Source organism: Orbicella faveolata, unplaced genomic scaffold (assembly GCF_042242905.1).
Source record: "Orbicella faveolata isolate gen_17 unplaced genomic scaffold, um_ofav_v1 contig_25, whole genome shotgun sequence".
NCBI lineage: Eukaryota > Metazoa > Cnidaria > Anthozoa > Scleractinia > Merulinidae > Orbicella > Orbicella faveolata.
In genome coordinates, this window is record NW_028301553.1 from 11,897,557 (window position 1) to 11,921,048 (window position 23,492).

At 41.0% G+C, this 23,492-nt stretch overlaps 1 protein-coding gene across 2 annotated transcripts in view; it reads left to right on the forward strand.

Moving 5' to 3' along the window:
• LOC110041101 (protein unc-80 homolog) overlaps positions 1–23,492 on the forward strand; it is a 55,428-nt gene that overhangs the window by 13,942 nt on the left and 17,994 nt on the right. Inside the window, exons 13-33 of one of the 2 annotated variants that reach the window (XM_089294893.1) lie at positions 1,638–1,718; positions 3,440–3,550; positions 4,359–4,459; positions 4,937–5,023; positions 5,426–5,509; positions 5,850–5,918; positions 6,015–6,053; positions 7,251–7,340; positions 7,593–7,686; positions 8,144–8,268; positions 8,900–8,974; positions 9,250–9,354; positions 10,426–10,470; positions 10,919–11,106; positions 11,917–11,995; positions 12,910–12,960; positions 13,544–13,633; positions 14,196–14,303; positions 14,677–14,796; positions 15,325–15,482; positions 16,272–16,420. In XM_089294893.1, the coding sequence (XP_089151019.1) occupies positions 1,638–1,718; positions 3,440–3,550; positions 4,359–4,459; positions 4,937–5,023; positions 5,426–5,509; positions 5,850–5,918; positions 6,015–6,053; positions 7,251–7,340; positions 7,593–7,686; positions 8,144–8,268; positions 8,900–8,974; positions 9,250–9,354; positions 10,426–10,470; positions 10,919–11,106; positions 11,917–11,995; positions 12,910–12,960; positions 13,544–13,633; positions 14,196–14,303; positions 14,677–14,796; positions 15,325–15,482; positions 16,272–16,420 (2,049 nt within the window). The remainder of the gene's footprint in view (positions 1–1,637; positions 1,719–3,439; positions 3,551–4,358; positions 4,460–4,936; positions 5,024–5,425; positions 5,510–5,849; positions 5,919–6,014; positions 6,054–7,250; positions 7,341–7,592; positions 7,687–8,143; positions 8,269–8,899; positions 8,975–9,249; positions 9,355–10,425; positions 10,471–10,918; positions 11,107–11,916; positions 11,996–12,909; positions 12,961–13,543; positions 13,634–14,195; positions 14,304–14,676; positions 14,797–15,324; positions 15,483–16,271; positions 16,421–23,492) is intronic. The other variant, XM_089294894.1, reaches the window with a different exon arrangement.

Below are 23,492 nucleotides of genomic sequence, written 5' to 3' on the forward strand. Positions count from 1 at the left end.
TGATTGTACCGTAATTGTCTCATTGCTGGATATTCACAACAACAACAACAACAATAATCTTTATTTTCTTTCATCGTAAAATTACGTGTTATTTGGCCCGCGGATAGCAAGTACTAATCTAGGCGGGCAAGTGCTAATCTAACTAGAGCCAAATTCGTCTCCTCAGAATGGAATTAAAGCGTTGACACAACAGATGTCGATAGGAACCATTTGCATGACCTTATCCCTTCGATCGTGGTCTTAAAATATTCAACATTATCCTCAAGTTAATGATCGCCATTAGTTCTTTTAACTCTAAACATTGGTCGCCATTTGAAGACGTTGTTGACGACAATGTATTGACTCAGTGAGGAAATGACGTTTATTGCCCCTCCGGTTTCAAAAATGTAAGCTAAGGAAAAGCAAACTTACTATCTTATTTTACATGCTTATATTAAATACGTAGGTAGGTTTTTGTTGAATGTTCAAAACTTTGTTTGTGTCTTCGGAACATTTTGATGCACTTCACTGCTTGCAATTTTGCACTTGACTTGCACATGTTCTTGTCTGTCACAAACTGAGCGGCACATATTATGTGTGATTAATTGTCATCTAGCTATTCATGTATAGTGTTGTATTTTACCTGCAGTGGTGATACAAGACTGCAGCAATGCTACATGTAAATCTCTGAGCACTCGCTATATGGGTATTCCCTGTGATTACTTGAGCAAATTTACTGCACACCTGAGACGGCATGTGCAGCCCATGTGCAGTCGGGCAAACAAATGTCATTTGCAACAACGTTTTGTACAAATACATGTAACCCAATAGTCTAAGGTGACTCCGAGAAATAAAATAATCTGACACTTTCTTTGTTCCCCGATTATACTGTTATGTTACTTTGGAAATTTTGAAAATGTGAAGAATAGGGAACCATACCTATTTGTTTGCATCGTTAACTCTGATTCAAAGGAGCAAGAAATACGAATAAAGAAAACTTCTTCTAAGATTATTATGGAAGACTTCATTAGCCATGCGGAGGGAAGTTATTGTAGAACATGTTTTATGAGAGAAGCTGGCAGCTACCAAATAAAATAGGGCAAATTCCTCCTGGTGTGCACGTACTTTCGAGGTCAACAAAGATTTCCTCGGAATAAGGAGTAAGTTAACATTTTCAGGGGTTTTCAACTTAAATGATGCCTGAAACGAAACGGTCGTCATAGTTGTTTACGATATGAAAGACCATTTGCCTTACCAACAAAGAAATGGTTCCATGTACGAACGTTGTGCACACTAACTACTTACGCGATTATGCACAATTTTGTACAGTGTGACACACAAGGAAATCACATTGTGTACGCATCCACTGCTGTTGGAGGTGCTCCGTGTAGGCTTTCCATTCAAGAAAATAATCAGCACAAAACAGCATGTTGCTTTTTTTTGCACTGGCACAACATTGTCATGGATACCACTGTCTCCATGATGGATCACAACACTGGCAATATCACGAGCATTAATAACAGCACCAGCATTGGCGGCACCTACACTGACGTGGGCACATTCATTGGTACAGCACGATCATAAATTCATGATAAAAAATGCACGTGTTCGTCATTGTTTTGTTCTGTTTTTTGTTCCTTGCTGTGGATTTCCAACAGAAAAGTATGCCCGCATGGATGTTTGGCATTATCATTTGGAAAGTACGGAAAACTCGGAAGATCTGCAAGGAGGAGGCGGAGGTTTGAACTATTCTAACAAAAATACTCCCTATTTAATGTTACTAACGCAAAATGATTGCTGTTACTAACAAAACTACTCTGTATTTAATGTTACTAATGTAAAATGACTGCTGTTAGTACTGTGGAGGTTTTTAAGCTTGGTAATTTGTATATGCATGAATGATTGATGCATGGGCAACTGCATGCTGTTTGAGCCTTTAGGGTTAATACAAGTGGCATTAGATTCTTAAATGCACCTCCCATTATGCATAAGTGATAAATTGCATGGACAATTGCATGCTGCATGCTGTTTGAGTCTCCAGGTTAATGCAAGTGGCATTGGATTCTTACCTCCCAATTGTGCATGAGTGATGAATTGCATGGACAAATGCATGCCGTATGCTATTTGAGTCTCCAGGTTTAATGCAAGTGGCACTGTAATACACTACTACCTCCCGATTGTGCATTAGTGATGAATTGCATGGACCAATGCAATGAGTCTCTAGGGTTAATGCAAGTGGCAATGTAATCCTACCTCCCGATTGTTGAACGACTAGGGTTATATTAGGTACCTGGATCGAGAAAAGAACACTGTACGTATGGGTTATTGACCAAGTGTGAGGTCAAGATGGCTGGATATTGGCCAAGTTTTTTTCTTGCGAGTTTATGGACCGAGACGGAGTCGAGGTCCATAAACTCGCAAAAAAAGAACGAGGCTAATATCCAGCCATCTTGACCGAACAAGCTTGGTCAATAAAGGATTTATTATATGGATTTCGGGGAAATTTTTCTTGCGGGACACGGCGGGTAGTTCCGAGCGGGCAAGATAGCTCCATCTTGCCCGCTCGGGTAGCCAATCACGGCGCAGGATTTGTTTCATCTTGCCCGCTCGCGGAGCTAGCCATATAATAATAATACATACGATGGCCCAGAGTGACTGAGAGTCTAGTGTGTAGCAAATTTCCTTCCACTATTTTACCAGGTTGCACTCACGAGTAGCCTTTATTTGTTTATTCACCTGATTGAAGTTCTGAGACATTGCGAGTGTCAAATTTCTTTCCCACAACGGAAGGAACCTGTCCAGGCGCAAAATAACAATGCCTGGGTCAAGCGCAGTGCTTGACTCTAAGCAGTCAAACCATAGGGCCTCCGACTAATAGTGAAAACGCGTGGCTGAATTTATGAAGATAATTAACTAGGCTACAGGCAGCTGTCGACTCTCAATGGTTCCAAAAACTGATCGTGAGGCCAAAAAGCTTGCCGTAGTTCTGAACTCTGGATGGACTGACTGAGAAGGCGTGCCTTGATGTGAAGTTCTGGTTCTAACCCAGCGACACCATGTACCAATCCTTGGATAGCATCCCATGAAAGGCCTGCCAGATGAGTCTACGAGCTTGCAATAAACTGGAAGAAAGATCATCGGTCTTTTGTGGAAGTCGTAGCTCATGAAAGTGTTGTAGTATACAATGGTTTATGGCTACAGTTTGAAGGACATAGTGTAGAACTTGTAGTATAAGAGTAAGTGTGGTGCCAATGGTACCCATTTGTACCGTAGTTTTTGTGATAAAAATGTTGCAAAATAGTAATTTCTGCATGCCTTTAGCTGCAAAGTACTAGTCATCCCAAACAGACCAAGGAACCAAGTGTCGTTTTGTGCCCTCAAAAAGCTCTCGATTCTTTACATCGGACACAAAAATAACCCGCGCGTTTTGATGAGGCTAATATTTTTGACTGTTTTCAAGGTGAAAGTCAACAAGTAGAAGCGGAGTTATGGCCACAAGCAGTGTCATCCGCAATTCCTGACATCATTAAAATGATGGATGATGTCCTTGTTGATAGTGACAAAATTGCTGGTAGGTCTCTCAATTAAAGTGTTGTCTACATGCACTTCTGTGTTACCTTCGTCTAGCATTGTAATTGCCTTTAAGAACTCTTCAAATGTGCACTAACTAAGTAGAGAAAACGTGATGGTTTTTCCAACCTCTGAGGTGCAAGTATAAAGTTTTTTTTTTCTCTTGACTTGGCATAAGCCCGTTTTCCCGCTCTTGGTAACCTGCGAAAACAGCTGTTCTTCCTCGCTCTCGCCCAGAGTGGCGAAGAAAGGCGGCTGTTTTTGCAGGCTACGCTCTTGGCAAGGTTTCGTGTTTTGCTTCCAGTTCTGGTTCACTGGATGAATTATTTGTATTTGGTTGTGATTGCTCGGCCAGATGTGATAATTGTAGGTTTCTCCTTTGTGGTGTTCTTTTGAAAACTTAAGCACACGTTACAGTGACAGCTTTTGTATGAAAAAACAAAACAAAAAAACTATACAATGCAACCTTGTTTTTACGAACCTCTATATATAACGAAGTCCTCGGTATAACGAACGATATTCCTCGCTCCAGTAATACTAAAATATATGGAAAAGAACCTCGATCCAACAAAACCTCGTTGCAGCGAGCATATTTTGCCAGTCCCGTGGCCCTTCGTTATATCGAGATTGCACTGTATTATTTCCCATATTGTCTGGAAAAATAAGGTCATTTTGCTGGTAAAATTACCTGATGATTAAAACTGAAAAGGTATGGGAGATGTATACTGTAACACAAGAAACAAGACATCTGGTTGCGGCAATAAGATGTAGGCGCATTGATGTAAATCTTTTTTTTTTTTAATCTTCAGTGATGGAAGTCGCCCGTCGTCTGGTGTGGAGGTGTCTAGTTGATGACCCAGTTCTTTTCTTTAGGACTATTTTAGAGCAGTTGACAAAGAAGGACAAGCAGGTCAGTTTGGAGTCTTCTCTCTGCCTTCCTGATTGTGCCCTCTTCTTTTCTTTACAGAATTGTGTCTCAAAATGAAATGTTTAGAGTATAACTGCTTTGCTTTCAGATCTGTACTTCCACGAAAACTGTTTCCACAAATGCTATAATAGGTTGTTCTAATAAACTTGAACTGGTCTTCCCCCGCTGATTTTGTATAAATGTTTTTCTCCAAGCCGAGGCGATTATTAGAAATAGGCCTTTTGCACGACCTTGTCACATTGTACAAAATTAGCCATGCTGGGTCGCATGGTACGTAATGTGACTTCCAAAACAAGGAAATCGTACCAGCCTGACGTTCCTTTGTGTTGGAAGTCTCAATGTGTAATTTGCGTCCCATCATGGCTGATTTTGCAGCTTGTGGCTTATTCCTAAGTAGAACGGGAGATCATGCGGCATTTTTCAAGGACGTTACATGACGTTTTGTTTTCGTTCAAACAGGAGGAACACATCTCGTTATTAAGGAAACTGCTTCTCTACATCACAGAACTACCGCAGACGTCTTCAAGATTTCTCATCAACAATCTGGTCAGTGACCTAACTCACCAATGACCATGCTCATTGCAGTATGATCTGTTTATTCTCATTATCGTAAAGTGCGTCCAAGACCACATAATAGAAAACAGCGCAGAGTTGATGCAACATGAAAACAGTGTGAGTTGTGCGCTAGCGCTCATTGATAAATTGGTGCTGTGTTACGAAGTCCTACAACTTCATGTACATGGACAATACACCCCATTGATTCTGAGGAAAAGTTTTCAGATTTTGTCGTTTTCCAGAGTTTAGTATTTTTTTTCTGTTCTCAATTTTTTTCTTTGTTTTCGTGCCATTTCCTAGCGGTTGGAATACTTTGTTCAGCATGTTTCAACAAATGAAAAGAAGTGTTTAGCAATTTGATCGTCGATTAAATTGCAGTCCATTTTATTATAGATCGGTGTGGCTATGTATTATGCCAGAACTAACAAGCCTGGTTCCCAGGACTCGCTCGCTTTGGTGTTGTCCCTTTTGTGGCAGGTAGGTGGCGATTAAAGATTTCTTGCGTAGCAACACACCTAAGTTCAACCTCGTTCCCAGGGTCTCTCATCTTACCGCCCTCTGGAGCGAGCGAGGAGAGACTCGTCTCTCCTCGCTCGCTCCAGATGGCGGTAAGATGAGAGACCCTGGGAATGAGGTTGACCTAAGTTCGTTTTCACGACCGTTTAGAATCGACCGTCATTTTGTTAACAACCGCACACTACTAGGCTACTCACTATCTACAACAGAATAGATAGTGAGTAGCGCAGCCAATAAGCGAACGACATTCGTGATAGAACGCTAGTAGATTTATTCTAATATCAAATATTTTCTTTTACAGGCAGTGCCCAGTGTACGTGGATTTTTCTTTAAGGATCTCAAGCAGTGTCTGCGAAAGGAACACTGTGATGTGAGTGAAATCCAAACTTATATCAATTTGATTTTCACGTATTTCATCTAAGTGCATACTATTCATCCAATCGTTATCTTATTTTGTTTTTAACAGAATGCCCTGCGTATCAGCTCAAACGTTCCTGGCGCAAAGGTACTTCTTCTAGTTTCTAAAGCTTTTTGTGTATTCGCATTCTGTTAAATCTATCAATAGACCAATTTCGATATATTAAAATTCAGGCTAAAACAATAGACTTCAGTACGAGGCTCTGGGGAATAACTACAGAGTTTGTGGGGTTTATTCCCTAGAGCCTCGTGCTGAGGTCTATTGTGTTAGGCTGAATTTTAATATATCGAAATTGGTCTATTCTGGACTTTTATCGCTAACATTTAAGGATAAAAAGCGTAAAGTCGCCTCTGTAGATTCTTTATACATTTCTCCGTCGTTTGTTTTGCTGTCTTGATGAGGATTATGGATAACTTGAAAACGCGGTTTTAATACACAATCAAAGAGCAAAAGTGATTTTGGGGAAGCTACCCATTAAAGGACCGTCAGCCTTAGCCATTTTCGGTGCCATCAACATTATTGATATTGCATGGTGAAGCGAAATCTTATTGCTTTACTGTAGGTTGTGTTCTTGAAAGTATGTTTAATTTTCTTTAAACTCATCACAAATAGATGAGCTTGGGAACTGGTGCCTTAAAGGTTAGCGGGGTGCCAAAGCCATAAGCCGCTAGGAGGTATCCATTGCAACCCTGGAAAGCAGGAACCACCCAATGAGCGTCCGCTAACCAGCACCGTCACACTGAAAGAAATTCAGTGGAATCTACTTACCTGGAGAATACTTACCCTGACCAAGAACAAAACGGGAGGGAGGAGAGGGTGCAAGAATCCGCAATGATTCGCGAGCAAAGCAGTGCAACTGATCCGCAACAATCAGCAGAATACACTACAGCAATATTATGCAATGAACTATAAACCCCTGCAAAACCCCTGAAGGCCGCCCCACAGGTCACGTACTCCCAAACGCGGAAACCGCTGGCTGCATAAGCTCATATTTAACTTGCCTAAATGATATTAGCTGGATGGGCACACTAGCTGGCTGCATTTGCTCGAGTTTAACCTTGCCTAAATGATATTTAGCCACATTTTGTACTTTCACAGTGATTTCCTTCGTTTCGACAGGCTCCGAATATAATATAATAGCCATGCTCTCGCATGTAAACAAAAACAATTGTGTGGCTGACTAGGGTTCTTTAAGCTTTTTACGTCAAAGGGAACAATTTTCCTTTAACTTCATAAATTATGTTTAGGAATCCGCTGGGTTGCTGTTTTGTTTTCTTTGTCTAGAAACTTTGCGTTATACTTCCCGATCAAGACAACAATGAAGACGACGACAAAGATCCAGAGAAAACCAAAGAGACAGTGCCCGTACATGATGTAAGCTTCCTTTAATACCAGTCCTTTTCGCAGTTGAAAATAAAATGTTGGGCGGGTTGTCCTCGCCCGCCTCCTCACCCCGCTTGGTCACACACACGCCTTCTTTTTATGTTCAAGCATCAAAAGAAGCAGGCTCTGTTCAAGCAGAATCCCGTTCCAAGTCTTTTATGTGACGACCTACCTTCCCAACTTTCCTTCCACATGATTGCACTGATAACTCGTATGTCTCACCGAACTTTTTTTTATTTGAAGGAAATGACATTTGGTAAAGTACTGGAGGCATTCAAGTCTCGATTCCCGGGCATTGATGGAGGAAAAGAATTATATCTTACTGACAAAAAAGCAGGTGGGTGGAGATATTTATCATTTATTAACCGAGCGCGAGGGCCGTACTGGGGAATATTGGTCCGAGGTCGTGACAGAACGGACCGAGCGCAGCGAGGTCTGTACAGAAACGATCGAGGGCCAATATTTCCCAGTACGGCTCGAGCAAGCTAGGTATTATAATGGAAATTGCCAGCTTTCGAAAACAAAATGAATGCACGGCTTCACGTTTGAGTACAAATGGGTCCATGGTAGGACACCGGAACAAAATGTAGGGAGTTGGCATGCTATGAGAAAGCTTTCCACCCAAGGGAAGCAGCTATTTCTTCTGACAACGACGTTAAACCCGTGTACCAGTAACCCATTTTGCTCATCTGGCCGTTCTTTTAACTGATAAAGACTCTATGCATTGTGGTGACATTCGTGGTAGTTTGGGCTTTGTTCATTGATAAATCTTATCATGTTTTATTGCCTTTCAGATCAGATACTCGAGGAACGAGACCACGTGCGTGACGTGTACACGCACCGTAAGGGCTTCCCCAGTCCCCTGTTGGTGTTGGAGTTTTTGGACCAGGAGTTTGCGTTCAACAAGAGACAAGCACAGGTACATCAACCGAACTGCACTCGTTTGCTTTAAGGAGCTACGTCACGGTTTGCGCATATTGAAAAGTTTAGCCTATATTTTTCAAAATCGTCGTTTGTAATCCGTGTTAATCTTCTCCATCCTTAGCCATCCTTGTTCCTTTGTGGTTTGTCATTATCTCTGGTGTTTTTCTATCTTATTAAACTGTTATTTTCAGGTTTCGTACCACTTAAAGGTAATTTTGTACGTGGCCAAAATAACTCAAAATACCGTGACGGAGTTCCTTTAAAGTAAAGGACTTTGTTTCGGTCGTTTGTAATATGTGTCCGTCGCCGTTCAGGCCAGTTCGGGTAACAGCTCTCGTACAAAAGGTCTCACGTGAAGGGCTTGATACATGTATATACCCTTTGAGAGGAGAACAGAAGAAAGCCCCTAGCCCCAAAACAATAACAGCTGCTAACAAGCCAAAGAATTATAAGCTTGCGAGAGCTGCTACAGTTCTGTTCAGATCAGGCCCAACCTTGTCAGGTTTATTTCCATGGCGTTGATAACGTTACCCCTTCGTTTTGCTACCAAACAACACACTCTTAGAACCGTGAGTTTTGTCTCTTCTCTTCTCTTCTCTTAATTTTCGGTTTGCTTTCTTTTGCAGGCATTTACAACCAAGATAGCAGAGATTGGTCGAGTTCTTCTGACGTCATCAATGTTGAACGCCTTACCCAATCAGGTGATTTGCACCCCCCCCCCCCCCGTTAAAATTGATTACTTTTATAATTTCCTTGTCTACTGCAATTAATGAGAGCAATAATAATTAATTATAGTCAATTAACTTGTAGCTGTGTTGACAAGGAAGTTATTGCGTTACTGTTTAAATCTAAGCTCCAAACGACTGCAAGGTAACCGTTTATTACCAGTGAACGTCAATTTAGAATGATTATAATGTCTCTTGTATTTGAAACCCTTACTACAGTTTAACTGTAAAGCTATTTTTCTCTTTTCCAGAAACACATCTCATTCCTGCACGGAGAGTTCAGCCGTCAGATCTCTTTTCCCCGCAAAGCTCTTGACTGTGATTTTTCTTTGTATGCGGGCGGCACCAAGGGCGCTGTAAGATGATTATGTTTCTGTATCTGTTGAACTACGTGCCATTACCTTTGTAAGAGAGTGGTTTTCAATTGAGTGTCGTAAAACCAAAATCAAAGTGCATGTAATTACTCTAGCCAATCACAAATCACAAAGACAATCCAGTGAACCAATTAAAATTCGGCGCAGGTACATGTAGCTTAAACAAAGGGCGGGAAAAAGTACATGAGCCAGTCGCGATTGGTTTTGGTTTTAGCTCTGATCGGATGAGAAAGTGGCGCGAGATTTTTAAACCAATCACAACGCCTAGTAATGTAAAAACCAAAGCTGAAGCGAATTGATTTTGACAATCAAGTGAAAAACGCTCTAGGAGTGTTAAAAGAAAAGCAAGGTAATTGCGGAAGCAATCACAATGGTCGTTAAAAAGCATCACATACTGTAAGCTAACCGACACTCGAAACACCAACATATAGCGAACTGTAAAGGCTTTTTGGTCATGCTCCTGATTGGACGAAAAGGTAATGTCTTCGCATCTGATTGGCTATATCGCGTCACGTGTTTCATGAGCTAAGTACAAGAAACGTTACATGAAACAAATACAATAACTGGAAATGTCAATAAATTACAGTAGTGTTCTAATAGCCAGTGGAAGAAGTTACAAAACTACGCTTAACTTGTACAGACCTCAGTGCATATTATACGAGGGTCTTGCAATGCTTACTAAAATCTTTCAAACTACCAAGGAAGGAGTGCTTTCCGGAAAAACCGTTGTTGAGTAGACTGATCAAAGCCCTCTGTTTTCCCGTATTTTTATCCGATCGTTGAACGCACGGATAGAATCGCCTGAGAAGTGGACGCCAGCGCAAAACGGAAGACCTGACTGGGTAGGGGGTTTGGACCTAGATTTATTGCTTGCTTCGCTCGCAAACCCTACCCCCCACCCCCGCGTGCTACGCGCTTGCTTCGCTCGCTTTTTCTTTCACGTGGGTAAATAGAGAGGCTCTGAACAGTCTAGTTGTTGCGAGGAAAGGAATCCCGGACTTCGAGTTTAACGATTTTTTCGTAATAAACTACAGCATTCTTGTTTGTCTTCAGGAACTTGCAGCTCTTGATGTCATTCATAAAAGTGTCTGGGTTACGGTAAGCTAATCCCTTGTCTTAAATGTAAGTTCTATAGCATAGGCAAAATATTATGAAATGATGAAGTGACTTCATGTTTTTTTGACGACATGGAAACATGGTGTCCAAACATGAAAACAGTTTCTCGTGAGTGTGATAGAATTTGAAACCCGCTGTTTTCCATCCATAACCTTCTGTGGCTTATTGTAGTCATTGCTTTTGCCTTGCTCTAGTTTGTTTTGCTTCGCGTCTTTGTTGAATTGCTTTGCTCTGTTCTTATTTGCTTTACTTTGTCTTGCTTGGTAGGTCTTACATGTAATGGGCTTCCCTTCTATCTCAAGAGAAATGGAAGGGAAGAGAGATACAGAGAAGTGTATTGGCTAATTCTACCAAGAATGCAAGTCTTTCATAGGCATTCATTTCATCCGCTATTTGACCACAGGTTTATTTGACTGTGATTCATTTTCAGCTGATTACGTCACTCTTCCAGTGCATGTCAACTGATTTCCCATGGAGCTCTGCGGACCTGAATCTCTTCCTAAACGTCATTAACGGCGCCATTTTACTTCACTGCGAAGACGGCGCCATGTTACGGATTTGCTTGGCTGCCTTTATAAACATTGCCGTTCATTTCAGCCACATATTTGCTAGCGATGGGTAAGGGCCTTTGTACTAATTTACAGTCTGGGAATGTCAGCGTCATCTCCAAATTTGTTTGTTTGTTTGTTTGTTTGGCCAGAAAAAGGAAACGCTTTACGTCTGCGCGAGAAAGTTAATGACGTAATACTTTATAGACCTCTGTAGCTTCTCTGATTAGATGCCAGTTGCGCGTGAAAATTTACAAACCAATCAGAGAAGCGACTGGCATTAGCGCTATCTCAGACTGAGATCTTATGTTGTGACTTTCTCTGGCTTCGACACCAGCATTATTTTTTTCTTTTTTCTTTTTTTTTTTGAGGGACGGGGGGAAGAGGAGGTGGGGGCTGGAATAGTAGCATCTCTTTCACAGTGGCAGAAAATAAATGCGTCGAGAGAACTTAAAGGACAGCATGAATAGCAAAGATACCTTTCAAGTTTACTTTCTTCTGCGTGCAGCACTATCCTCCTCTAAGCACCAGCAAACAAGATGGTAATCCTGGCTTTACCGGAAATTGACTACTCGTCAGCTTTGTAGCCATTATCTGGGTTTGTCACGCCACAGTTTTCCTCTCCCGGCAAGTGGCGTTGCGTGACGACCCAAGTAACGCCTGCAAAGGAGCCAAGGAATTGTGCTAACTTTTAAGGATAAGGATAAATAAATATATAATTAAATTTTCCGACCTTTATGGAGATCCCTAAGGGATATTGTTTTAAATAACCTGTATTTCCATCATGTTCACTCTTTGCATTCTCTACAAAGCTGACTGCAACGACTGACACTAAATTGTAAAATTGAATGTTAACCCTGGTGTTTTTTGATCGTTGCAGCTATCAACACATCTTTCCTTCTCTGCTTCAAGTCTATTCGCATCACCAATCAAACGAAATGGTCACTACAGCTATTGAGGTTAGTGATGACTTCATAACTGTCAGTGTTAACCAATTTAAAGGGGCTCAGTCACGATATTTTGCGTTATTTTGGCCACATACAAAATTACCTTTAAACTGTAGAAAACCTGAAAATAACAGTTTAATAAGATAGAAAAACACCAAAGAGATAATGATAAATCATAAAGGAACAAGGATGGCTAAGCATGGAGAAGATTAACACGGATTACAAACGACGAATTTGAAAAATTGAGGCTAAACTTTTCAATACGCGCCAACCGTGACGTAGCTCCTTTAAGTAGGCAGGAAACGAGAGAGTAAGACGTCTTTGATAATTATATCGCATCGCATGGCCTTGCAAAGCTAACGGAAGTAACAAGCTTTGTCTTGCTGAATTTTGCGTTAAGCTTGACATGACATTTACCAGGCCACTTTACAGTAGCAACTCTGACAAAATATAGCATCCAATTTTCAAGGTTATTGTTTCAATTCCGCTCCTGTATAGTAGCCATTCTTCTTGCTTCTCATCTGAGAATGCGGTTGCTGCAAGGATTTTGTGAATCTGATTTCTTTGTTTTGTTTTTTTTCAATACGAAGGTAATTCGTGCACCGCAAAAATTGATTCAGTACGTCATGACGTACCGCCTTGGTGGAGAGTCCTGGAGACATCTCACAAAGTACCGACCGTGTCTTATGAAGTCAGAAGTCATTATTCGATTTCCCGGCTGCCCCCTATTCATCCACACAGTAGTAAAATATTGTAGCTAGGTGTGATGAGTGAGAATCAATAATGGATCGTGGGAGGGGAGGGGCAGGTGGTGACAAACACCACTTACAGGCAAAACGTGCAGTATCCCCAGATTTCTGACCAGTGTTGAGTCTTTGATTACCTGTGATAAATGAATAAACCACGGCTATTTTTCTCATTTGTAGTTTGCAATGAAACAGTTCTATGTCTTACATCAAAAGCCTTGTCTACTCCAGGTACGTTTCTTGGGGGTGGGGGATGAGGGTGTTGCCAACCGCTCCCCCCTTCTCTCTCGCTCCCTTTTATCATAAGTAAACATTTTGTGCCGCACTTTATACGAACAATATTTTACTATCGGAAGCTACTATTTACCTGCACACAGAGCTGTTATGATGTATTCTCAGGGTAGTGAATACTCGTCAATACAGGGTAGTTTATCGTGTCGTGTCTTGTAATGCAGAAGTAAAAGATAATTGAGCCATATACTTGTTTTAGTGAGCTTGAGAATATCTAAGTTTGTTTTTCCGGGAAGGTCGTACCGGTCCATTTTACATCTATGGTATTATTGTGGAAACTTTTCTGGTTGGGAGTGTAATGTTAGTCCATCGCTTGGTTAGTCGCTGACATATAGCAATTTACCGATACCCATTTCTACACCTGGGTGGAGAGAGGCACCGTGACAGTGTCTTGCACAAGAACACAACACAATGATCCCGACCAGGAGCTCACACCTGTCGATCTAGAATCAACTAATCATTAACCCACCAGCCCTCCCACTCATATACTCATAGCGTACCTATTCATTCTTCTTTCTCGCAGCTCTTCGCCAGCGTAGCACCGATACTCCTCTTAGAGACAAGATCTGATCGAAACGAAGAGGAATCTGAAGTCGACGACATCTCCGGCAAGGTGAGCTTCCTATAAATTCTCAATTCAACACACGAGTTCTTCTTACTTATCTTTGTAGAATTCAAAATTGCAGTCAGGAGAATATGACAACTGGTCACCAAGAGGTGATGATATTGATAGTTGAATTCTCCTACCAAAGTGGGAGGGAAATTTACCGCTTCCTGTGAGAAGAATTGGTATGTCAACAATTGGATTTTTTTGGCTCTAGAGTCATGCCTTGTTAAGAAAAGTTCTTACTAAAGCGTCAGGTAAAAGATGTTGGAAAGCATGGAAATCTTCTGGTAGGTATTGCAGTCCGGGAGTTGGAACACTGTCCTAGGTCTCCTTAAGTCTCCCTCAGCTGAGTGCTCAGAGCATCTGACTGGTGGGCAAAAGATTAGGGTTAGGAACCTCAACGGGGACTCAGAAGTTTTTGATTCAGTCATTATGAAAAAACTAACAGCATTTTATTCACAAGTTCTTAATTCTTCAGTTAATAAATCTGTACCAACTAGTCAAAACAAAACAATGGTTTGGCGACGTCATTAAATGTATTATATGACGTAACTTTCCTTACTCCCAGATCCCTCCCAAGTGTCTGTTTACTCTGCTGACGTCATTAGACAAGCCTTCACCTGACAGCCTGGAAGTGTTGGACCTGGTGCGAGCCGAGAAGCCATTGAAACCTACAGTAAGGATTGAAACATTTCTTGCTGACACTCTGCTTTTCATCTGGATAAATTTGTAGAAGTTCTCTTGAAGCATTTTCCAAGCCTTGTTATTGAATATAAATATGTTAGTTCTCTGGAAGTTTTGGAAGGATATGTGGTGTTGCGTAGCAAAATTTGTGGCGTACACTGTCGATGACATAACCCAGCTGAGAATTGGCTTCTCTTTGATTGGCCGAGAAGAAAACGTCTTTACTCTGATTGGTTAAAACACTACTCTTTTCAACCATTTGCTAAGCAGCGCCAAACGAAACACGTAATTAATTCCAGAGTGGCAGAAAGCTGCTCGGTAGTGCTGTTTAGTGTGATCGACAAAAGGTTTATTTTTTATTTCAGGACTCGTGTTACGAATCTTCTACCGACCCTCCCGGTGTTAGTCAAATCGACACTGCTGTTCGCCTGTGCGTCACTGTCGTGAACTTTGCGCCTGAATCGAAAAGAGCAGTGCAGATGGTGGTATGTGCTCATTGTTGTTATACGTTTCCTTTCCTTAGTCAAAATGTTTTGAATTGAAACAGTCAGTATTATGTTGACATTTTATCATTTTTTGCCTTTTGATCCACTTAACGACAAATTTCTCGTTCGTTGCCGACGTGAAACGACAGACGATCTAGTCGTGTCTAGCCGTGCCCAGTCGTGTTTAGTCGTGTCTAGTCGTGTTTAGTCGTGCCCAGTCGTGTCTAGTCGTGTCTAGTCGTGTCTAGTCGTGTCTAGTCGTGTCTAGTCGTGTCTAATAGCCCGGTTAGTGGAGTTTGCAGTCAAGCTAGTGGATCCTTCAATTGCCCGACGAGCAAGTGACGTTTCTTACGAATATTTTTAATGAGATTCAAATTATAGAAGTACTGTGGGAGCGGAAATCTTTTGGTGGCTAGTGGGTATGACTTTCGGGTTTGTACATCATGGTAAAATTGGTTTTCTTTGCATTCTGCATTAAAAAAAACCTCTTTGGTGTTCTAAGTTGAAAGCCATTCATTTCATTTTCAGGTAGTGCTGTCAGCCATCTTACCTCACTACTTGGAGTACCTAAGAACAGACAGCAGTTCACTTGATTATGAAGAGAAGCTCAAGGGCGAGCTGACGGGCCTGTCCTCTCTTGTCACCTCTATTAATGTCCTGATTAAGAGTTCAGAGGTCCTTACCAGGTTAGATAAGATCAGAGAAAGTACTTGGAGTAAGAACGTTAGAAAGCTTTAGCAAACCATGACGGCGACGTAAACAAGAACGTCATCGAGCTAAAGGTTTGATGAGCAGAACAATGGTTATGCACGTGCGTTTTAGATCTTGGTGCAATTCTTACCCATCATCTGCAAAAAATCCAATGTGAAATAACCAAGCTCTGTGTATTTTGGAGAAAGTGAACCGCAATGGCAAATGTTTCGTGTCTTATTTTGGAATTGAACCCTGTCATAACATATTTAGCCTGAGCAAAGGTGCGACATTCGAAGTTAAAAAATAAATCCGTTTTATACAAGACGTCGCCTTCGGCGTAGGCGTCGTCATTGCTAAAGCTCCTTAAAATTGTTTGTGTTGAGAAGCCTGTAACTTGGAGTAAGCGTAGCTGCCAATTAGCAACAGTCTCGTAATTTTCAGCCACTTACTAACCTTTAGTCAGGTTGCCTTTAGTCAGGATTCTGTTGTGCCCATTTGTACTCCCTGCCCATGTTGTTAAATGTGGGTGTATAGCGCTAACTAGTAGACAAATCTTTATCGAAAAATTTAGTCATGGTGGTCCAGAACTGTTTCAAACTTTCGAAACTTTAAGGTGGCTCTGAACCCCCTCAACATAACATTTTTTCAAACTGTGCAAAACGTTTTATTGTTGTGGAGTTCATTGGGCGGTTTTTGACTTTCAAGCTTTCTAAAACAAAACTTAAAATGCCGCTGTGGTATCATTGCGTGTTCAACTCTGTTTTGTCATATTACTTTTCTAGGTCGTTTGTTCACTTTCAAAGCTACAAGTCCTTTACGGACAAGGGGAGTGGTATATTTCCTGATCTGGCTTCCACTACGTCACTCATGTTCGGCCGAGGAAGCATTAGCAGTAATGAAGCGCCAAGTGCTGCAGACGAAGGGGAGCTGGGTAAGTGGAAAATTGTCCTTTTCCAGTAGAACCCTGGGGATAGGGGTGCTTTTCCTTAGTACGTTGGACAAAACTGTTTTGACTCGTTCGCACGCGTTTTCCCGCTCTTCGCATCAGCTACATGATTGGTTCACTGTATTGTCTGTGTCCTTTGTGATTGGCTAGAGTGGTTTTTTTCGGTTTTGGCTTTTCGACACTTTACTCAAAGCCGCTCTAGACAAACTGATTGTTTGCGCAGATAGCGAGAAATGGCGTCACCGATGACTTCACGGAAAATACGCCGCTCGGGTTCGGTCCCTGACGGTGCACAACCTTATAGTAGTACCTATACAGAAACCCTGTTCATTCTTCTAATCTTAAGAGTCACTGACTGAAAATATCGAGAATGGCTGGCCAGGTTAGAAAAATCGAAAATCCTGAAACTTTGCCTAAAGAAGCCTTTTAGGTAGCCACTTTCGAAAATATTATTTCTGTCCCCCCCCCCCCCTCCCCCCCCCCCCCGCACGCCCGCACGCCCGCACGCACTGCCTTCAGTCTGTCGATCCTTGTCTTCCCAGAATTTGCACGTGCACAAGTCACGTGTCACGAGTTAAAAAAAAAATGGCAGCCATGCTTACTATTCGGGATCGATATACATGTACAGTTCAATAGTCTTTAGAACACGGGTAAAGCTACGGGTTTGTGAATTAAGAGTCACTGACTGAAAATATCGAGAATGGCTGGCCAGGTTAGAAAAATCGAAAATCCTGAAACTTTGCCTAAAGAACCCTTTTAGGTAGCCACTTTCGAAAATATTATTCCGATTTTCTTAGAATTTAAAGTCTTCGAGAAATTCACAAAAAACGAAAATAGAACTTTTTGCCTCATTAAATATGCAAAAAATATCTGGAAAATTGACAAAGTTCTCGGTATTCGCATTGAAACAATTTACAAAACTAGAACTCGGGGTAAACCTAGCATAAGAACTTTACTTTTCTTCTATCTAACAATAGAAAGTTTTAAATTTTTCAAGCATTTTGAAGGATTCTGTCGACCGTTGAAGAATTGCCTTTTCAAGCCCCTATGAAAACGGCAAAAATTGCGTAGTTTTACGGGCTTAAAACGCATCTTGGTATGTCCGATACGGAACTAAAACAAGCACTGTGCAAACGAGTGTCGTTTCTACTATAATAATATGGAAAAACATTTCTGGGCAATCGAGGTTCACACAGGTAAAATGCAAAAGTTCGCGACAGTCTCTTCTCAAATTTGCATAATGCGGTATGTTCAGAGAACTCTATTGTTGAACACTCTAGTCTGTTTTTGTTCCATTTGTGGGCCATGCTTTGTGGGAAATATACAAAAAGATGGTTGATCCATGTCGTTATTACAACATTGTTTCATTATTTCAGACAAGATACAAAAAAGCTATAGATAAAGCCCAAAATATAAGTTCAAAGTTACATAGATTGAACACGCTACATGTATTACGTGACTGGCGTCACGTAAGATATATTTTCAGTTAGCTCCAATTGGAATTCCTCGATTATTGAGGTTTAGACACTTGCTTATAATAGAAGCATATGGGGGTTTGTCTTTCCCGTCTATACACACTCGATTAGCCTGCAAATATTCGAAAGGAGACTAGTCTTTTAAAGTATTTTTTAACCATTGTGTGTCGATTTTGATCTTGATGGAAAACGAATTAATTAGATGCACTAAATGAAACGAAGAGGTTTTATTAGCGTGATCCAGCTAGACCAAGAAAGTAGGTTTTCTTGAAAAATAGAGTAAGACTGTTTGATGTCTACCCCGCGATCTCATCTTGGTTGGAATTCGGCCTAGTCCAAACATCGTGCTTCTGCCGTTCCGACCTCAAATAAATTTGTCCCGGCAGTGGCATGAAAAAAAGCTATAAAAGATTCAAACGTCGAATTTAATTCAGTCGCGCAGAAGATCGGAAGAAGTTTGCTTTGCTGAAGACATTTGTAAATGCTAGAAAGCAACTGCAGCTTGATGCAGCAGGATATAAATTCACAGGAACGGCGGAGTCTTTTATCAAGGGAAGGAAGGGGGGGAGGGGGGAGGAGGTGTTTGGGTTGCTTGAAAACGAGCGGTGCCGGCGTAAGTTTGTAGAGGGATCTAGGGGCACCCTCCCCCCAAAAAACATTTTAAATCTACGGGCTTCGAAATGGTATTTTTGACATTCACCATGGTGTAGTTCTTAAAAAAATCAACCTAGTGGATGAACTGTAAATTGACCGGTACCTTTAGTGCATTTACAGCAATATATTTTGAAGGTATTGTGAGCTTGATACATCTTTCTCAACCCTCCATGATATATCACGGCCTTAGTACTGACTGACCTGCGCTTTTACACAAGTTCCCCCGTGTGTGGGAAGGAAGTGCACGCTGCGGAAAGGTTAAAACTATGTAAACATGAAAAGCTTCCTACAGATTTGGTACGAAGTTGTAGCTTTGTAAATTCTTGGTAAATCTGTAGTCAACCAGACTGTTTTTCGTTTTCTTTTCCTTCTTCTTTATTTCTTCATTTGTACCTCATACTAAAACAAAATAAACTGTCATTGTGGTAAAAAGTGGAGGGGAGGGGGGGGGGGGGGGGGGAGGGCCTTAAGCCGCCACCCCGGCTCCGCCGTCCCTGGTTCAGTTCAGCACGTGCATGGCAAAGAGCAGGCCATTCGAGGCCAAGTCGCGCTACTGCCGTGCGGAACGGCATTAGGCCTGCCGTGCTATAAGTAGTCGCGGCTGCCGAACTGAGTGCATGCATGGTTTCATACGTCGTGCTACTGCCGCGCTTGAGTCGAAGTTCTCGGTATTCGCATTGAAACAATTCACAAGACTAGAACACCGGATCAACTAAGCATATTGAGAGCCACGCTTTATATTAAATTAAATTTTGAGGAGTTCCGTCGACTGTCGAAGAATTCAAGCCCCTATGGAAACGGCAAAAATTGCGTAATTTTACGGGCTTAAAAGACGTTTTAGTTTGCCCAATATCGGGTCGAAATAAATACTTTGATTAACTTTTGGTCTTCTTCAATCAGTATTTCGAACAAAAAATCTGGGTAGTAAGAACGCACGCCAGCAAACACAAACGTTTTTAAGGCTAGGTGAACTTTTTTTGCATAATTGACGAAAACTGAAAAGTCTCTTCATAGAATGACTACTCGATATATTTCTAACAGTGTTTTTTGTCGCTGTTGGTGTCTTCAATTACTTAGCCTTAATAGTTTCCAAATAATAAAGAAAGAGGGAAATTCGATGGTTAAACTGACAACCGTTTACATAACACATTATCCCCTGTCATATTTTTCGGCTCAATCCCCGTAAAAGGTACCGCAAAAGCTCTCGCGGTGGACCTTTTGAAGATTAACTCCTAAAATGTACGACGAGCACCCCCGTTATTTTATATGAGTCTCCCCTCTCCCCCGCGGGGGAATGAATAAAGTTTGCATGCCGTGTAGGGCGACTTGGCTTCGGCGTGCTCATACGTACGGTGCCGAACTGAATTCACAGCCTGCTGCATTAACTGCCGATGCTAATATTTGTAGCATTTAAAGTGGCCTTCAGCAAAGCAGGCGTCTTCCGATCTTTTGCGCGACTGATTGAACTCGACGTTTGGAATCACCGCTGTTTTCTTGTCATTGCCACTGCCGGGACAAATTTATCAGGTCGGAATGGCAGAAACGCGACGTTTGGACTAGGCTGAATTCCAACCAAGGTCAGATCGCGGGATCGATTTCAAACAGTCTTACTCTATTTTTCAAGAAAACTTGCTTCCTTGGTCTGGCTGGATCACGTTAATAAAACCTCTTCGTTTCATTTCGTGTATTTAATTAATTCGAGACATGCTAAAATTTACTTTAAAAGACTAGTCTCCTTTCGAATATTTGCAGGCTAATCGAGTGTGTATAGACGGGAAAGACAAACCCCCATATGCTTCTATTATAAGCAAGTGTCTAAACCTCAATAATCGAGGAATTCCAATTGGAGCTAACTGAAAATATATCTTACGTGACGCCAGTCACGTAATACATGTAGCGTGTTCAATCTATGTAACTTTGAACTTATATTTTGGGCTTTATCTATAGCTTTTTTGTATCTTGTCTGAAATAATGAAACAATGTTGTAATAACGACATGGATCAACCATCTTTTTGTATATTTCCCACAAAGCATGGCCCACAAATGGAACAAAAACAGACTAGAGTGTTCAACAATAGAGTTCTCTGAACATACCGCATTATGCAAATTTGAGAAGAGACTGTCGCGAACTTTTGCATTTTACCTGTGTGAACCTCGATTGCCCAGAAATGTTTTTCCATATTATTATAGTAGAAACGACACTCGTTTGCACAGTACTTGTTTTAGTTCCGTATCGGACATACCAAGATGCGTTTTAAGCCCGTAAAACTACGCAATTTTTGCCGTTTTCATAGGGGCTTGAAAAGGCAATTCTTCAACGGTCGACAGAATCCTTCAAAATGCTTGAAAAATTTAAAACTTTCTATTGTTAGATAGAAGAAAAGTAAAGTTCTTATGCTAGGTTTACCCCGAGTTCTAGTTTTGTAAATTGTTTCAATGCGAATACCGAGAACTTTGTCAATTTTCCAGATATTTTTTTGCATATTTAATGAGGCAAAAAGCTCTATTTTCGTTTTTTGTGAATTTCTCGAAGACTTTAAATTCTAAGAAAATCGGAATAATATTTTCGAAAGTGGCTACCTAAAAGGGTTCTTTAGGCAAAGTTTCAGGATTTTCGATTTTTCTAACCTGGCCAGCCATTCTCGATATTTTCAGTCAGTGACTCTTAATTCACAAACCCGTAGCTTTACCCGTGTTCTAAAGACTATTGAACTGTACATGTATATCGATCCCGAATAGTAAGCATGGCTGCCATTTTTTTTTTAACTCGTGACACGTGACTTGTGCACGTGCAAATTCTGGGAAGACAAGGATCGACAGACTGAAGGCAGTGCGTGCGGGCGTGCGTGCGGGCGTGCGGGCGTGCGGGGGGCAGAAATACAGCTAATCCAGATTAAACTTTATTCCAAAAGACACCAGTGCTTATGTCTGTGACTTTTTTCCTTCTTATGTCTTGTTACTAATCTGCAATAACTAAGCACTCTTTTTTTAAAGGTAAATTAACCCGTTGAACATCACTTACGTAATAGTGGGAACTGCGTTATCATTAATCAAATTCTCCCAACTGATGGCGTGGTAAATATATTGAAAACACTTTGCCTGAAGAAGGCATGATAATTTTATTAAACTCTTAATTAAATCATGCATTATGAAGCACGGACGCAATGACTAGCCCAAAGGTGGTTTCTGCTTTTTGTTTTATTTTTGTTCTTTCCGTGTTCTTGCGCTTCGAAGAGAAGGAATATGTATTCATTGGATCTGACATGTATCAAGCTCTTAGGTTAAGAAAAGTTTATTTAATAAAGTAGCGTCTTTTTTCCAAAAATATCTTTCGCTGACTTCCGATTCTCGCAAATGACCCAAGTTCCCTTAATCTGCACGCACAACCAGGACTAAAAGTCACGCGACTCTACTTTTGGAACACGGAACAGGCAGAAGAGGACTAGTGAAAAACGTACGTCAATCTTTCTGGTTGGTCCTTTCAAGTAGTTGTAATAGTTTAATTCTGGTAGGAAGATTGGAAAGAAAACTGTTGCAAATTGTTCTCGCAAACCATGCGCTGTTTGTTTTCATTCCGTCACCCGTAGCGACACGGAAGCCGTTTCCATCTTGGCAAACTGATCCGTGTTTTGTAAAAAGCCTGAAAACGACACGTGTTGGGAAATGAACCAAACGTTTTATCCGCTTTATTCAAAGTGCTTCATACAGACATCACGAGATTTCTTCCTGCAACAGAGGACACTTCTGTTTTCTCAATTTAACGCTTTCGTGTCCAGCAGCGACGTAAATTGCTATTAATGGGTTTATTCTAGATCTACACAAGAAATACTGGATGACAAATAACAGCAATCAACAAATAGCAAAATTGCAACATCTCATGGAAACAGGAGGCGGGTGGAACAAAAATGAATTAATTGAGATTAATCCTGTCATAACGTTTCGTCTTTAGATGGAAACCTTGCATTTAACCATTCAAATGAAAGCTATGCTCTCGTTTGATGTTGTTTTCTAGACTGTGCAAGATTTGAGGGCGAAACCCCGGTGCGTGACCATTCAAGTGAAAGCTATTTAATAACCGTACTTTCATGTATGGCTGTTTGTTTTTTGATAAAAGTTGAGATTAGTTTTTTTAATCACTGTTTATGTTAAAAGAGTATTAACACTGTCTCAAAACAACTACTTTCCTATGAGATAAAGTACGCCTGCACGCGTGCACGCTTCTTTCCGGAAATTGGCATACCTTTGTATGGCCGTAAATTCTTCGAAGAATGATTTGTTGTGTCACTCTTTACTTTACTCAACCTGAGATGGTTAGCAGTAACATTTATTGATTTTTTTTTTCCTGGCAGTGCATTCCAGTTGTCCAACTTGGTTCGTTTTTTAGCAGCAACCATTTCAATATTGTCCCAAGAACACTCTTTATAATTCTTCTTATTATTATTATTATTTTTGGGCTTTAGCTATTGATAGCTGTTAAAGTGGATTTCCACTTTTACGTTAGTAATTTTACGTCCTTGATTCAGCGTGCGTCTGCGGAAAAGGTTGAGTTCGTTTCAACCTTTTTTCAGTGCGCAAGCTGTTAACGTTTGGAAAATTCTTCTGTTAGATTACTTCTACGAGTCAAGCGATGTCAACCAAGATTTGGTTTTAAAGTAACGAAAGGAAAATAGAACTCATCAGGCAGAAACAGGTGATCATAATAGCACACGGACGAGCCAAACATTCGGCTTGCTCGCACTATCACACCTTGTCGTTCTTAGTTTCTTTGTGAGAGAGCATTGTGCATCATCCTTTGGGTTTAGCGTGCTACCTCACTTGGCACACGATCATTTTGTGAATGCCTTGGTGATACAAACCTCTGAAGAGGTCACCTAGGTAAAGCATAGTCTTATAGTTGGTCCAAAGTCCATAATCATATTCCAGAAATT